The sequence below is a fragment of a genome, unplaced genomic scaffold (genome assembly GCF_019419815.1).
Source record: "Pyrus x bretschneideri cultivar Hongxiangsu unplaced genomic scaffold, Pyrus_bretschneideri_v1 Contig34, whole genome shotgun sequence".
Lineage (NCBI taxonomy): Eukaryota > Viridiplantae > Streptophyta > Magnoliopsida > Rosales > Rosaceae > Pyrus > Pyrus x bretschneideri.
The window spans coordinates 2014982-2032191 of record NW_025999657.1 but is presented as its reverse complement, the minus strand read 5'-3'; the positions used below and the strand labels follow the sequence as shown (position 1 = coordinate 2032191).

Sequence of the window (17210 nt, the reverse complement as noted above, 5' to 3'; positions counted from 1 at the left end):
ATGCGTAAACAATATTCAAATGATGCATGGCATAAAACATATAACCTTTTCTATTTAATTTCTGGGAATTAATATGTATATAGGTATATACGGAAAACAAAAGCCCACTCACTGGTAATTAGAAGGGTCGTAGCCCCCCTGCCTCGAGTGTGTACGCTCGTCCTCGGAGAACGAATCACCTATACGCGACAAAGTTACGAAAACATTAATTTAAAAGCACCTAAGCAACTTCTCGTAATAACTTCTCATACATTGTTCAAATTGGACAAATGAATATACCAACGTGACCTACACAACCTCAGGATCACGCCCATATTTTTAGAAAATTTTTTGGACCACGCACGCGCCCCCACGCGCCGGCCAAGGCACGGACCTACGCGGCCACGTGCCAGGCACACTGACGGTGTCAACTGACGCCGTCAGGAATATTCCGTTAAACTGACGGAATATTCCGTTAAATCCAACTGTTACCGTTAACTGCCGTTAGGAATATTCCGTTAAACTTAACGGAATATTCCTCTGTCTTCTCCGGCGACGGCGCCGAAAAACTGGGTAATTTTCCAACTTTGTTTTCTCCTTCGTTTTTCAACCAAATTTCACGTTCTTTATACCAAAATGAAGCTTAGAACTAGTAGAATCACGTTGGACTACTTTTAAGGCCTAAAAATCAAGGAATCTCACCTGCAACAACGATCCAAGTTCGGCCAACAATTCCACGAAACCCTAACCAATTCCCGCCAGTAAAGCTCGGGTTTTCAGCTGCCCTCTGTCGCCGCTCTTCCAATTGCTCTCGGGTTTCGCTCTCTAGGGTTTCATCGACTTCAATTGGGTCCGTTTTCAGTCCCATTGTTTCTGCAATGTCGAAACGGAACTTTGTTGTGAGAGCCGAGCCGAGCTCTGAAGGTGAAACCGGAGCCACCGATAATGCCCAAGAGAATGAAGCAGCTGGGAGCGGGGAGGCCTCTGTGGCCGTGGTAGAATCTGAAGCAGAAGCAGAAGCAGTGCTGGAGTCTGAACCCGAAGAGCCAAAGCCGCCGAGAAAGTCTCGGGTTAAGCTCGGAGATATAATGGGGGTAATTTATTCCCTTTTCTCTATTTTGCTGCTTTGCTTCGTTGATGTGAAAAGTGCAAATAATAAGTATGAAGAACTGAACATAATTTTGAAACCGAAACCGAAACCGAAATTATGTTTGGTGAAGTAATGTGGAAATGAAAATGACATCAAGGTTGTGTTGAGTTCTGATCTCAGCAGAAAATGCGTAATTAAATAAAGGGGATTGCCTGGAATGTAGATTTAAACACGGTATTTTCGGCTGGAATGTATGTTTAAACACGGTATTTTGAGGAAAGCTGAAACACTAACTTCCTTGTTACTGTAAACCTTTCTTAATTTATTAGTCATTTGTTTTTTTTGCCCTTCAACCGTATGGTAAGTGAGATTAATGTTGACCGGAATTCTTCTGTTTGGTTAGATATTAAATAAAAGGGCAGTTGAGGCGGCAGAGCAGAAAAGGCCAGTTCCGGACATTAGGACTGGAGATGTTGTGCAAATTAAACTGGTAACAGTGGTTCTGCTTTATTTCTTCAGATTTATACCATACAACATTGAACCTGTTGTGATTCTTTTTATGTGTATGACTTACAGGAAGTTCCTGAAAATAAGAGAAGGTTGTCTATCTATAAAGGCATTGTCATTTCCAGACAAAATGCTGGTATTCACACAACTGTTCGCATTCGGAGGATTATTGCTGGCATAGGGGTTGAGATTGTGTTCCCGCTGTAAGTTTTCTTTTGTGTTCTGCATTTTGTGCTTGATTTTTATGCTGAATCTATTGTTTATAATACCCCCGCTTCACAAATAACTTGTTGGGCTATACATGATTCCCTGGATTCTGATGACATGACTCTGAAGAAGCTAACATGTAGAAATCTAGCTGGGATACTTATTGTCGCTGATGTTTATTTATTAAAAGATTTTCTAGAGTCTAATGTATTATAATCATACGTTTCCTTTCCTCGAAATTAAACAACTTGATCCATCTTTGTAGTTGGGTGCATAGGTGATCAAAACTTTTCAGAAACATGCATAACCTAGGAGGTTGTAATGCTTGGAGGGAAAAACGTTTATGCTAATTGTATTATTGGATTCTCTCATCCCAAACACCCCCAAATGGCTTTCTTTTTCTCTTTTTTCTTTCGACTTTTTGTACTTGATAATATATGCGAGAGAAGAAAAACCCCTTACTTTAGTAGAATATGCTAGAATTCAGTTTTGACTTCATGATGATGATGCTTAGGCTCGAATGAGTGTTAGATTGCTTACTGGTAATTTCTCCCCTTAAAGCCTTCCCTCGAGTTTTGAAATAATTCGAGCGTTATAATCATATCTTCCGTGAAGAATATATTTTATATGATATGTTTTTTATTTTTGTTGCTTGTTATTTCAGATACTCACCAAACATTAAGGAGCTAAAGGTACTGAGTCACAGGAAGGTCAGGAGGGCAAGGTTGTACTATTTGAGAGACAAGCTTCCAAGGCTATCGACTTTCAAATGAGAAATGGTACGCGGCTCTTCTTTGGTTGTTTTCGGTTTCAGAGTAGTCTCATGAAAACTGTCACATTATAAAAAACTTATGTATCCAGGAATCCATTTAATGTGATATGTGTATCAGTTCTCCCCAATTTTTGTTGTATCTGCTATAGCAATACTAGGTTGTTTTCGCCTTTTCGTTCTCATGCTGTTTCAGTTGATTAATTGGGAGGAAATCTGTGTTCTTTTGCATGTAAGTTATGTTTCCTTCCCTCCTGGACTTCTTCCCTAGCCTATGGAAACCTCTCGTGTTTGGAAATGGAGGTGATTTTCACATACCCTATCTAGCCATCGGATTGGAGAAATCAAATAGAATCAATGCACATGATTTAAAAGAGATTTGTGAGAAGCTAAAAGGAGTGTTTTATCATTTTCCATTTGGAAACTACTTACAACCTATGCCATGATCAGTTTAAAATTGAGTGCTAAAATTGATACTAGCAATTTGACATTAAATTATTAATAGTAAAAGTATAACGTGTAAAATTTTTTGAACGAGGTAACTTAGTACTCCGGTTTAATGATATTTTTTCCACTTGTAGATGAGAGTCTTAATGTTCGAATTTTGTGATCGGTGGTGAGTTCGTAATAGCCTTCCACCCTTTTTCGGTTTATGCCCGAATATGCATCCACTATTCAGGCAGCGCAACTCTTCTAAATAAAAAAACGATTGGTATGTTTTCATGATTTTCACCCTTCGGTTTCGGATGGTCGGCCTTAAGGCTGTAATATTTATGAACTTATGATCTGCCTTAAGGTTTTTAACTTTTTTTTTTTTTTTTTTTTTTCGGTCAAAAGATAGATTTTGTTGGATTAGATTTTTTTTTTTAGTACATCGATATTTTTACACTAGGAGGATGGGGAGTTTGGCTACGCCACACAGTGGGCAACCTAATTTGGTATTGAATTCATTATCCACGAGATTCGAATTTAAGACCTCTCACTTCTAAGTGAAGAGGAATATACCGTAGTACTGAGTGGTTTGTTAGATTAACCACTGACGGGGTTCGAACCTACGCTGTCATGCAAGGCTCAACATCTTTTCACTACTATAATAAAGGGCCACTTGCGCCTTAAGGTTTTATTGACAATCCATAATTTGTTTAACATAAAAAAAAATTAATGGAATTGAATGCCAATGATTAAATTGATTTGCAGAGGTAAATTTCAAGAACGACTTCAATTGATTTGAAAGGTGAGACATCAAAATGATGAGTTAGTCATATTCTAAGAACTGATAAAATCCTATTAAGGTGGGGGAAATGTTAGCTCTAAAATCAAAGTTTTAATCCCTAAAGATTTTCTTAATTTATATGATTATAAATCTAGATAAGTTAATTATGCTAAGTCATTTTAACAATTGTAAACTTCGTCCAAATTTTAAATTTATTTATCTTATCTAAATAGAGGGTGTACGTGACAATTAAAATATCACTTAATACTACGATCTAGTGGTATTCTTCTTTATTTATAAGTGAGAGTTCTCAGGTTCGACTATTGTCAAAGATGAATTCCAACTACATTATTACAAACCCATCATGAGGCTAAGTCCACCTCATCTTTTATCGTTTGTTCAAAAAAAAAAATCGAATAAGACCAGTATAAGGTTGGCACAAAGGTTGTATCAGGCTTTCTCTCCCCCGTGAGAGCCCTCCATAATGAGTGTTTTTCTTTCCCCCGTGAGAGTCTGTTTTATAATCATTCCCTTAATCCCCTCACCAAATCCCTTCAAACCTTTATTAATCCCAACCAACCCATTCCATTTTCTCTCCCTCGTGAGAGTCTATTTTCACTCCCTTAATCCCCTTCGTCCAACCTTTATTATGCCCAACCAACCTATCCCACCGAAATTTATATTCAATCCCACTTGTCAATTTCCCCTTTCCAATCCCTTCATTGTCCAATTAGGTTTGCATCTAGCGGTACCCAATCAACCTCACCCTTAAAACCCTAATCTTTGAATCTGGATCTACGCGTTGTGGGTATGGATTGCAGAGATAAGGGGAGGGGTCCACTGAACCTTATAACTCCAGAGGGAAGTACCAGGAACACAACATATCTCAAGAGGGTTAGATCGAAAGGATATGACAAAAGGAATCAAAATAAATACCCCAACCTACTTCGAATGAACATTTACCCCCAACCACCCAAGGTATTCATGGCAATTAAGGAAAGCCTAGCTACCAGAGTACCTAACAGAGTAGAGAATAAATGTTTTAAACCTCCAATGAACAGGTACGTACAATCATTTTTTCCTCTTGTGGTCCTACTGTTTTTACAAAAAGATTCACCACTCTGTGAGGCGAAAAGGAAAATCAAGGGTTATTCATACAACAAGTATCAAAGCAAGCAAACCGTTTACTTGTCATATGTACTCGTGCAAACAATCCATCCAAGTCGGCAAAGTTAGGGATTGATTGCGAATCCAGAGGTTGAGGAACTTGTGGTCCGTTTTGAAAGATCCATAGAGTTGGCAACTATGGAAAATGGGGTCAAACTAGTGAGGAAGGTTCTGGTCAACAGAAATCTCAACAAATGGGGGGTTAGAAATATTCTCCGCACTACGTGGAATGAAATGGGGGAATAGAAATTGAATGGGTTCGGGAGAATACGTTTATCATTATTGTGCATGATGCAAGTACGACAACAAAAATCCTTAATCAAGTGCCTTAGTCATGAAGCAAAATTTCTTTGTTCAAAGATGGTCACCAGAACTCACTTTGGAGGAAATACAGTTGGAGCTTGTTCTTTTCTGGGTCCAGATACATGGGGTTCCGCTATACCTATGCTCGGAAGTAAATGTCAAGTAACTTGTAAGGAAAATTAGGGAATTCCTGGATCTTGAAAACCTGTCTACTACATGGGGCTTCCTTGGAGTTAAAGTATTAGTGAACACGCCAAATCTTCTAATCACTGGTTGCTGGCTACCAAGAGATAATAACGATGACACTTGGATTGAGTTCCGCTATGAAAGACTCCAAAATTTCTGTTACCGATGCGGTAGAATTGGGCATTCAAATAATGAGTGCTCTTTTGAACCCACGAAAAGGGGTGATGCATGGTATGGAGATTGGACTAGAACGGTGCCAATTCGAGAGACGACAGAAACTCAATGATTCTTAGCTGGCAGTTCGAGTGATCGTAGGCAGGCAATAGTTCGAAGAAGTGGAGTAAAGTCATTCGCCCAAAGGCAAGACGAGAATAGGGTTGGGGAGAGGGGATATAAACTGAAAGCTTGACTATGCCTTCTCCCACAATAGAGACAAATGGAAGGAAGACAAGTCAGAAAAGATGGCACATAATAGAGAGACGAATGGAAGGTACATCATTCAACCCGGCCCAATGGGTTTGAATGAAAGCAACTCTCAAATAAACTACCAGATGATACTGAATTATGGGCCATTGGGCTTCCCAAACACTCACACTATGGACCTATATAGAAGGCAAGCCCGAATCCCGACGATCTGGATTGAGGAGATCCCATATGAGATTAACTCTTAACCATTGGGGGTGTCTTAGATGAGAGACCATTTACAGCTCTTGCAAGCCTCGAGGGGAAATGAAGTGATAAGCAAGGTGAGTCATTTGAATATTTCATCCCATATACCAATGGCAGATAGTGGAAATCAAAGAGCCTAGCAAGAATGCAACCCCAACCTTGTGGGGATTTGTGAGGCAGTAACTCCAAAAGAGGGGCGAATGCCTGTGAGATGGACTTAGCATTGACTCAATCCCCGCAAAAAATAAAAAAAAAGAAAAAAACAAACAGACAGAGGGATCTAAAAATATCATTGAAAGGAAAATGAAAGCGGCGGAAAAATTAAGGAAAATGAGTGTAAGGAAAAGATGCTTGATGATGGAATGAGCAATCTATGCGAAGGAGGAGTTGCAGGAGATCCCAGTGGAGTACCAAGACATGTGGGATTATATGGAGGCAATAACAGAAGAGGAAAAGAAGTCAATGAGCATTACGAAAGAGGGAAGTTCTTCCCAAGGTGGTGGCAGCTGGCCTTCAACAGCTGTACGGTCATTATGATAACCCTGTTTTGGAACTGTTGTGGTCTTGGGTCAGACACGGTAGTTTAGGCCCTTCATGGGCTAATAAGGAAGTATAGGCCCTCTATGATCTTTCTATCAGAAACAAAGATGAAAGATCATAGAACTAATAGTGTTAAAGACCGATCAGTTACTCGGCTGGCTACAATGTTGCTCCAATCGGGACGGCTGGATGTTTGAGTTTATGGTGGGATGAATCAGTTGAGGTGGACATGGTGGATTCATCAAAATACTTCATTGATGCCTAATGTATAGTTATGGAATCACAGCATGCTTTCCGACTAACGGGGGGTTTATGGCACCTCCTACAGAACATAGAGTGCGGCTTTTCTGGCAAGGTATGATCAATGACTTCTACCCATCTACCACCCATTGGATTTGCAGAGGTGATTTCAACGATTTTCTGTGGGATTGGGAAAAGTTGAGATAAGCGGAGGTCCAACACAACAGGTATAGATACCTGGGGGAATTCATGAACATTATGGAATTAATGGATCTGGAGTTTAACAGCCCCAAATTTACTTGGAGGAGACATCACAACAGTTAAGTTGTTGAGGCTCGATTGGATCGTAACTTAGTAAATAAGGAGTGGTTGGATTTGTGGCCCAATACCATTGTTACTCATGGTACTGTATTGTGTTCGAACCATAGCTCGATTATAGTCTAAGGTGAGCCTAGTTGTGGAAAGGGTAAAAGACTATTCATGTTTAAAGCTTACTTGTCCAAAGAGATTAAATGCAAAGAAATTGTGAGGAATTGCTGGGAAATGCACTACTTGGGAGATAACATGGATAGATAGAACAAAAGAGTGAATGATTGTCGTTCAAAATTAATCGGTTGGAGTAGGACAAAATTCAAGCTCAAGGGGCGGCAGATTGAGGAAAAGTTGACACACCTTGGGAAATTGTAAGAAGACTGGGGAAAGGATAAAAAGCTGATTAAGGATCTATCACTGGTGGTGGATACGTTGTAGAGGCAGGAGGAAAGCTTTTGGCAACAAAGATCAAGAGTGAAATGGCTTCAAGAGGGAGATGCAACACACTAACTTTTTCCATCAATCCACCTTGCAGAGGCGAATGAGGAATAAAATGCTCAAAATTAAAGACGAAAATGAGGAATGTATTAAATGTCCTAAGAGAGTGAAGGAAACTATTGACAAACACTTTGTCTATCTGTTCACGTCGACGGGCCATAGGGAATGGGGAACGGTTTTAGATTGTATCCAGCCTAAGTTGACTGCTGATATAAACTTTTCCCTCATCGCCCCCGTCTTTACAGAGGAGGTCAATGATGCGCACTTTAAATAGGGGGATTAAAGGCCCCCGGCCCTGATGGTTTCCAAGGCATTTTTTTACCAGTCATTCTAGGGAAATATTGCGGAAGACGTCAATGGGTTAGTTAATCTTATGAAGGGCAATATCAATCATAACCGTATTAATTCCACACATGTTGTCTTCATCCCGAAAGTCCCAAATCCGGATTCTATTTCCCAATTCTGCCCAATCAACCTCTATAACTATTCTTACAAAACATTGTCGAAGGTCATAGCGAATCGCCTTAGACTGTTGTTGCCGGAGCTGATTTTCCCTTTGCATAATGCCTTTGTTGTAGGAAGACATATTCAGGATAATATTGGCATTGCTCATGAGCTCTTCTATTTCCTCAAAACGCGATGAACAAAAAGAAAATTCGAGCTCGAGGTCAAATTAAACATACACAAGGCTTATGACAGGGTAGAATGAGACTTCCTACTGGTTGTCATGAAGAGGATGGGGTTTGATCAAAGCTAGCGCTGTCTTGTCTTCAAATGTATTTCGTCGGTTGACTTTTCCATTCTGTTAAATGGTCAACCTAGACAGAAGTTTGCTTCCTCTCGTGGCCTTTGTCAAGGCCAACCTTTATCCATATATCGTTTCATGTTCGTAAGTGAGGTACTCTCCCTCCTCATCACGCGGGCTTATGAAGACAAATTGATTATGGGGGTTCAAATTAACCTTCATGGGCCTGTTATTTCCCACATTTTCTTTGCGGATGATACATTATTCTTTTTAAATGCTAATATGGTGAATTGCAACAACCTAGTGAAGTTAATAAACGAGTATTGTGAGGCCTCTAGGCAGCAGGTGAACCTCTAGAAATCTAGTGTTTTCTTCGGTGCCAATGTCCCGGTGGCCTTATCCGAATAACTCGATTGCATTTTTCGGATGCCAATTGTTGATGACCCAGGGACTTATCTTGGTGTGCCAACCATGTGGGGAAGATCCAAAAGGATGGGGCTGGCTTATGTAAATGAGAGTATTTTGGGGAAAATTCAGGGATGGAAACATGCAACATTATCGCAGACGGGTAAAAAGGTTTTGATTAAGGATGTGGTCCAGGCTATCTAGGCCTATTCGATGAACCTTTTCAAATTTCTTGCTACCATTTGCAAAGAAATGGACTCTTTGATCTCTAACCTTCTAGTGGGGGCATAACAAGGAAGAGAAACACATTCACTGGGTCTCCAAGGATACTATTGGGCTATTGAAGGCAATAGGGGACTTAGGTTCAGATGCTTCATGGATTTTAATGATGCTTTCTTGGCGAAACAATGTTGGCGTTTCATCTATGAACCTGATTCCCAGTGGGTGAAGGTTCTGAAGGCTCGGTACTTCCCCTATTGTTCTTTTTTGGATGCCAAGCAAGGAGGCTGAGCGTCCTGGGCGTGGTTAAGTTTACTTACGGGATGTGACTTTTTACTAAGGGGGACCCACTGGCAAGTCATGAATGGGAAATAGATTCAGGTTTGGAGTGATAAGTGGTTACCATCCCTCATGGTTTGGACACCTAATCCCTACCGAGTCGGTATAGGTTAGCCACAACACTAAAATGCATTCATTAATTAATCATGATAGTGGCAACTAGGATATCAACTTCTTAAAACCGTTTATTTCGACAGTTGAGTATGAGGTAATCTTGGAAACTTATATTGGCGATCTCATACTCTGAGACAAGTTCGTGTGGCCTTTAGATAAAAATAGGCTCTACTCAGTTAAGTAGGGCTACCACTGTGCATTCACGGGTGATTTCAAGGACCAACCTCAGATCGTCGTCATTTATAACCATCCTAGATTCGCTATGGAATTTGGTGTGGAAACTTAAAACCATGCCAAAAATTAGATGCTTTATGTGGAAGATGGTGCATAATGCCCTGGCCACTATGGTGGCCCTCTATAGACGGAAATTTGCCTCCTCACCTCTATACCCGCTATGCAACTCTCAGGAGTAATTGATTAAGCACATTTTCCTCCTTTGCCCGTGGGTGGAAACTATTTGCTTTGGTGGAATCTTAAATTACAAGGTAAATCGGAATGAGATTACAACGTGGACGAATTGCCTTTTTGTAATTTTCAGGGCCAACGATAAGTCAAAGGCCGATAAGGGGAGGATCCTGACTTGTGTTGCTTTCTTTTGTTGGTATATTTGGAAAGCTAGACGTTAGTTCCTCTTCTAACAGAAACAAATCATCCCGTCCTAGGTGTTGGCAACTATATTTACAAGCATCAGAGCTTTCATGGAGGCTTCGAGGGCTTCCACCAGGAGTGTGGTGCAGCGTAGACTTGGCAATCCTGTGCAGAAGCGTTGGACGAAGCCAGCCATCGATCTGTAAAAATTAAGGTCGACGCAAGCTGGGTGGTCGCCACGAATGAGGGATTTGCTGGGGTAGTGGTGAGGGACTCTTCTGGCAATTTCATTACTGCTCGCAGATTCCGTCTCAATGCTCCAAGCATCGCTGCTGTTGAGGCGATGGTCATTTTGCGTGGATGTGATTTGGGTTTATCCTTGGACCTGAACCATGTGGTTGTAGAATCTGTTCCTTGGATTCCATTTTGTGCCTGAGGGGAAAGATAACAAATGGCAGATGGGAGGCGTTTCCAACCTTAATGAGGTGCAAGAAAGTCGGGGAATCCTTCCATGACTGTTGCTAGCCTTGGACTCTAAGATCAGCCAATATAGTGGCTGACCATTTGGTGTTGCGAAGTTGCGTGGAGATGTGTGACTTTACTTGGGTCGAAAAACCTCCATCTTAACTTGTTCATGTACTAAACAAAAATGGACTACCTTGCCCGCATTAACTTTGTTTTGGTTGTGCAAGGGGTGACGCTTGTTGCTTTCTTTGTAGGGTTCGGGTTTCTTTTTCCCCTTGCACTTCCTGGTTTGTTTTTTGGTTGCTTGCCTCGCTGTGGGCTTTCGTTGTAATCTTTGGCATCTTTGCCCTGGTTATATAATTTACAGTTCTCCAAAAAAAAAAAAGGTCGATTGTAAGTGGTATGAACCGAGATCTGCTGTGCTCAATTAACTGTTGCTCAACCTGTGACAAGCATGTTACTTGACACCTGTTCCATATAACAGAAGCTTTAACAATGTTAAGTTTACAGAAAAAACAAAACAAAATAAAAAAAGATAATGCTAACGAGATTAAATTTGTAGACAAAGTCTGTAAACTAAATGATTTGTCACCAATTAGAATGAGCACGTTTATCAACACTTAACTCATAACCCAATTATCAACTTTTATGTCATTTAATTTACAAAATTTTGTGTATAAATTTAATTTCCTTAGAATTCCCCATTAACAAAAAACCATGAGAAACTTGAATTTATTACTCCGTTTAGTCTCCGGCTCCATCGTTTACCCCTCCAATTCAAATTCAAATATAAAGGGAACGAAGCGGAAATCGGGATGCGGGGAGAAAGAGAAAAGAGGGGGACAGATATCTGTTGCGGTTGCAATCGGCGGCCGGAGTGGCTGACGGTGGAGGCCAGGTTTTTCTGTAAACTTAACACTGTAAACTCCTGCCGTGTGAAGGACGGGTGTCAAAGTCTGAAAAACAACATGTTTGTCACAGGATAGGCATTGTATATTTGGGCACAGCAGATCTCAACTCTCAAAATTGCAGCCCACACAAAAGCTTTCCCCTAAGCGGGCGTCATCACTCTCTTCCTGTTGACACGTGCCCTTCTCCATCTCTCTCTCTCTCTCCCCCGCCTCGCCTTAAGCTCCGCCACTTCCATCGGACCCTCTCCTCCTCTCTCTTCCTCTTTCTCTCTCTAAAATCAAATTAGGAGGTGAGTTTTGGTTTTGGTGTTGAAGCTCGCTCGGACCGAACCCGATCTTGGTGGCTGAATCTCCGAAGCTGAGGTCGAATTTGCAGTTGGACCGAGCAATCCGTACCCTCTTCCTCTCCTTGCGTTCTGCCATATGTTAGTTCCCAATTCAATTTCTCTCTCACTCTCTCTCTCTCTCTCTCACTAACACATACGCACATTGTCTCCCTCTCTCTTGCTTTCTCTCTCTATGTCAACCATGCACTCGCAGAGGCTTTAATTCTCTCTCATCTTTTTGTGACTGTTGTTCTGAGCTAGGGTTTGTTCTGGTAATTTGAATGGCAGGGTTTGAGATTGTTTGGTGAAATTTTGGAAGAAAAAGAAAGAAGCAAAATTGTTTTGCATTTTTGGCGGTGGACCATCATGAGTGCCGGTGGTGGTAAACAGTTGATTTCTGTTCTTCCTGATGAGCTCAAATTCCTATGTACTCTCTCTCTCTCTCTTCCCATCTCACTGCCCATATACGTACATGCATGCCGCTCTGGGTAATCAGAAGGGTTTATAGTTGAATTATTTGTGGGAAATTGATCATGATTATACTGAATTGATCATGGAAAGATGATTTTTTTTTTTTTTTGGAGAATTATTGAATTGCATGAACACAAAAGTACTGGAATTTCCTTGATGATGATTGTGTTTGTTTTTCTGGGTGAATTGAAGGGGAAAAAATCATTGCTGTTAGTTTTCTTTTCTTAATTAAAATTAAACAATAGATTGTTCGACTATATTTATAGCTCATCAAGGTTTATGATCTAGAGGCAAAGGTAATTAGGCTGCGATGATTTCTAAGATCTTAAAACGTTTGCGTTATGAGTGACGGTAAATTTATGGTTGAACTGATTACTTAGATGATTTGATGCGTGACAAATGGAATTCAAACATGTGTTAAGGAAAAAATTCGAGGGGGATTTCTTTAGTTTATACAAATGATGTGTGCTTGACCTCTCATATCCGACACCAGTCCTTTTTGTTGATTGTTATTTTGCTTCTCTTGTTGGGTACCTCATGGCCTCTGGATTTGTATCCTTTTAGGTTTTTGAGCTGCACCTGTTAACCTTTGTCTTAACTGTTTCCCATGAATTTGCTTGCCCTAAGTTTCATACTTATGTTGTGCTCTATATATACACATAAATAAGACACACGTATACCTAATTACCTATCTATGCGTGTGATAAGTGGTTCCAGCTCTCCTCTGGTTATTGGAAGGGTTCAAATTGAAACAGTTCCGGCTAATAGGGTGAACCTCATAAATACATATTGGACTTGTACATAATTTTGATTATAGTTAGTGCTATGGCCAGGCAATTTCTTTTCAAATTCTGGCATAGAAAGTTTCTTCTTTTCTTGCTAATGTTGTTGGATAAAATGCTAATTAATTTGACTTTCTTGATCAGTTGAGCTGGAAAAGCAAAGCTTTTGTGATCTAAAAGTTGTCAATAACACAGAACACCATGTTGCTTTTAAGGTACCGATATTGTTCATAAATGAATTTATTAATAACTCGATGTTTATTCAATATAGAAATCGCTAGTGTATTTTTTTTTTTTTTTTTTTTTTTGTTTTTATTACTCTTGTTTCTAGGTTAAAACTACTTCACCTAAGAAGTATTTTGTACGGCCCAACACTGGTGTTATACAAGCTTGGGATTCATGTGTTATCAGAGGTAATACTCTTCTCATCACGTTTTTACAGTTTTCATTTGCTTTATAATCTTATTTCTTCACCTCGCAAATCAGAAACCTCTGAGACTGCCCATCAAGTGATCTCCAGTATTGCTGAACCTCTCAGGCAATAATTTCAAATGGAAAGTTTACAATCTAAGATTGTATTATGGCCAGTCATAAGAATGTAACATATTGTTCATGTACTGTCTACAAGTGTTTATTATACTCACTTTAATATCTTTAAAAGCTTTTGTAATACTGGCGTCCAACTAACTGCTGGGTGTGCAGTCACCCTCCAAGCCCAACGGGAATATCCTCCAGATATGCAGTGCAAAGATAAATTTCTTCTACAGAGTACAACAGTGCCTCCAAATACTGATGTTGATGACCTTCCACAAGATACTGTAAGAATTTTAAGTTGGACAGCAGTCACTCTGTTTGACTAGCTTGATTTGTCATTTTAAATAACTACTTGTTCTTTAATGTTACTCTAGTTCACTAAGGAAAGTGGAAGGGTTTTAGAGGAGTGCAAGCTTAGAGTTGTGTATGTCGCTTCGGGTGCTCAAGGAAACTCAGAAGATGAAGCTACGAGGAGCTCCATGCGTAGTCTTGATGCTAATTCTGTGAGTCTTGTGGTGCTTTCCCTTCGGGTTTTCTCAAATGTGTTTGTGTTTTTGCATAATAATGAATCATGGTTGTGTATCTTATTGTTCAGGGCTTAGGGAAGTTCATTAATCCACTGCTTCACAAACTTAATCCAAAGATTGTGTTGCATGTTACATTTCATCACTTGCAATACAAAGTGTATGTAGAAAGAAAAAAAACATCAAGTATGACTTCTAGTGATTAAATGTGGTCGGTGAATGAAGTGAGTGGTTTAGCATGTTTTAATCACAATTTATTAGGATTTGTTCAAAGTTTATTCCACATATTAGATATCTGCAGAAAAATCGTATGTCTAAAAATTAATAATAAAAAAAAAATTACGAAATCATGTGAAGTTTGAACCATCTGACTTGTATTTGGAATTATATGAAAACTATGCGCTCCCATTTGTTTAGTTGACTTTCTTTCCGTGCCTACTGTGAACTTGTAGCAGCCCAGTATAAAATGTCTTGATAGGCTTATTGCAGCGATTCATAATATATTTGAATTCATTTCATATTCTAACTCTTTAAAATTTGTTTTATATGTAGAATCAGGCTTTTCAGCGCCTGAAGGAAGAAAGAGATGCATCTGTTAGACAAACACAGCAACTTCAACAGGAACTGGTTAGTAGTTAATTCTTCTTCTGCTTTCTCTAATACACACATATGCAGAAAGACTCGATTATTAACCTAAGTAGCTTATCCTTGATTGTTTGATCTTTTCCTATAGCTAGAGATCGACCATTAGAACTTGGTGCTTTAATCCCGAGTCCTGACCATGGAAAGATTTTAATATCAAATCTGATGGTACATGATTAGCTACGTGCTAGAGTCACGTGCAGCGTGCTTGCACACACACATATATAATACAACATTAAGACAGACTTGTCACAACTTATAAAAGCAGGAAGAATATAATTTTATGAGGTGACCTCAGGGATTCCGGAAAATTGAAGACGGGGAGCTATTTGTGGTCAAATAAAATTGGCAGTATTTATAATTTGCTTAATGCTCAGAACACTGCCGGAAGTTAATGACCTGGTATCTGTAATACGGGCGATGTTGATAGGAGCTGAAATAGGCAGTGGAAGTATAATCATATAAACTATATGGAAATGTCCTTCAGAAGATGGTTTAGATAAATATGTCAAACGATTCAAACCCCGCTCTCACCACTGGCATTCTCTTTTGTCCAGGATATATTGAAGAGGCGAAGATTTCGGAAGGGTGACTCAGGCTTTTCCTTCACCTTCGCAATTTTTGTGGGACTTATTGGACTCATGGTTGGCTTCCTTTTGAACCTTTCGTTGTCTTCACCAACTACAGAATGACTTCGACGTTTTTATTCAGGACATCAGGAAATATTTTCTTGACAAATTCGTTGTATAATTTATTTATGTTCCGTTTGCTGGAAAGTTTGCTTTACTTCCTTTTTTGTATATTGATGATTGTTGCAAATTTGCATCATGATTAGTTGATTTATTGAATATGTTTCTGTTTCACCATCGTGTTATATGCTCAGTAATCCGCATGCCACGTTTCTGACATTGTTCGGAAGGTCTCCCGAGAAAAACTTGCGTATCACATGTTCCATATCCCTTTACTACATGCAATGCCGTGTGCCCTGGAAGTTTCTCACTGCTTCCCGTCTTGGAAATTAGTTTGCAGCTTGTCAGTGTGGATTGCAGCAATGGTTTCTTAACTTTAACTCAATTGGAGCAATGATCTCTTAATTAAAAACCAATTACCATTAGTTCATTAACTCATCAAAACGTGTAGCTATGATTTTTTAACTAAAAATTAATTACCATTAATCCCTCAACTTTAATCCAACTAAAGAAATGGTCCTTCAATTTTAACCCAATTGGAGTAATGGTCCCTCAACTTTAACCCAATTGTAGCAATGGTTTTTCCAGCATAACTCATTTAGACAAAATTTTGACAAAGTTGACCAAAAGGACCATAGCTACACGTTTTGATGAGTTGAGGGACCTCAATTGTAGAATGGTCATTCCAACATAACTTATTTTGACAAAATTCTAACGAATTTGATAAAAAGAACCATATCTATACATTTTGATGAGTTGAGGGATCAATAGTAATAGATTTTTAGTTGAGGGATTATTGCTACAATTCGATAAAAATAGAGGAACCATTGCTACAATTTACTTCAACTTAAAAATACCCTTTTGCAAGTTAATTGAACGCTGTTTTCTCAAATTTCTGATAGTTATCATTCTAAGGTAATTTGAAGTTTGGGAGGTGATATTTCTGTAACCTTACCCGCTTCAAGTGGAATAGTTTTGCTTGCTCAAGATCTTCTGCAAATCTTCCCAATGTGTGATATTCGTATACTAACTTTCACCACGATTCTGCGTCATTACACTCTATTGACATTAGCTCAACGGAAATGCTAAACACATATCATTTTCTCCTCACACATCACCCTTTATTGTTGCCCACTAAATTGAATAAATCAAATGAAAAGAAGCAGCACGATTAAATAAAGACGTGTAAAAGTAACTTAATAGTATTAATTCAATGATGCACAAAATTTGTTCCATCCCGATAGTTGGACGCAAAAAAACCTTAAAATCCTGTTTTTGTTAAATCACAAGAACAGGACTGCAAACAGATATTAATCCTAAACTACAGCAGTGAACATAAGCAACAAATTAAACCACAGTACACATTGCTGCCCTATGAAGAAGTGAAAAAAAAAAAAAAAAAAAAAAAAAAAAAACCCACCACTAGGAGATGATCGTGGGAATGGCATGATTAATCCAACTCTAAAAATTAAAAAATAAATAAATAATTTTTTTTAAAAACTTACAAAGTTCACACTTTAAAAATCTTACAGAGTTCAACACACTTGCTAATTAAACATTTAAAATTACCCAAAAATTACAATGATAATGATATGTTAAGATGAGATGAAGAAAACCTTAAAAGAATAAAAAAAAATATGTTTGTGAATTAGTAATCATCATTGCCCTTGCTCTTCTTCTTTCCGAATGGTGGACTTGCACAAAGATAATTACATTTTAGAGTGAATAGTGAGGCAAATCCATTGTCTTTGCTCTCCAATTGTCGTTGGGCCATTG

General features: G+C 39.1%; 2 protein-coding genes across 2 annotated transcripts; both read left to right on the top strand.

The window, feature by feature from the left end:
- On the top strand, positions 1-2683 carry LOC103935839 (50S ribosomal protein L19-2, chloroplastic). Its single transcript, XM_048591520.1, has 5 exons — positions 1-29; positions 638-1073; positions 1473-1559; positions 1646-1779; positions 2448-2683. The coding sequence occupies exons 1-5, from the start codon at positions 1-3 to the stop codon at positions 2554-2556; spliced, it is 795 nt and encodes a 264-aa protein (XP_048447477.1). The 3' UTR covers positions 2557-2683.
- A 9064-nt stretch (positions 2684-11747) lies between these two features.
- LOC103960319 (vesicle-associated protein 2-1-like) lies at positions 11748-15608 on the top strand. Its single transcript, XM_009372779.3, has 8 exons — positions 11748-11891; positions 12081-12219; positions 13190-13260; positions 13377-13458; positions 13748-13863; positions 13954-14082; positions 14656-14730; positions 15303-15608. Exons 2-8 carry the CDS (start codon positions 12159-12161, stop codon positions 15435-15437), a joined length of 669 nt encoding a protein of 222 aa, XP_009371054.2. The 5' UTR covers positions 11748-11891; positions 12081-12158; the 3' UTR covers positions 15438-15608.
- Positions 15609-17210: the final 1602 nt, after the last annotated feature.

What these genes read in the sequence shown, in the direction of transcription:
- LOC103935839 (XM_048591520.1), top strand. Translation starts at nt 1, where the DNA reads ATGCGTAAACAATATTCAAATGATGCATG. An exon ending in CAATATTCAAATGATGCATG is followed by an intron (nt 30 to 637) that starts GCATAAAACATA and finishes GAACTAGTAGAA; the next exon opens with TCACGTTGGACTACTTTTAA. An exon ending in GTTGAGATTGTGTTCCCGCT is followed by an intron (nt 1,780 to 2,447) that starts GTAAGTTTTCTT and finishes TTGTTATTTCAG; the next exon opens with ATACTCACCAAACATTAAGG.
- LOC103960319 (XM_009372779.3), top strand. Translation starts at nt 12,159, where the DNA reads ATGAGTGCCGGTGGTGGTAAACAGTTGATTTCTGTTCTTCCTGATGAG. An exon ending in AACACCATGTTGCTTTTAAG is followed by an intron (nt 13,261 to 13,376) that starts GTACCGATATTG and finishes TCTTGTTTCTAG; the next exon opens with GTTAAAACTACTTCACCTAA. An exon ending in GTAGTCTTGATGCTAATTCT is followed by an intron (nt 14,083 to 14,655) that starts GTGAGTCTTGTG and finishes TTTTATATGTAG; the next exon opens with AATCAGGCTTTTCAGCGCCT.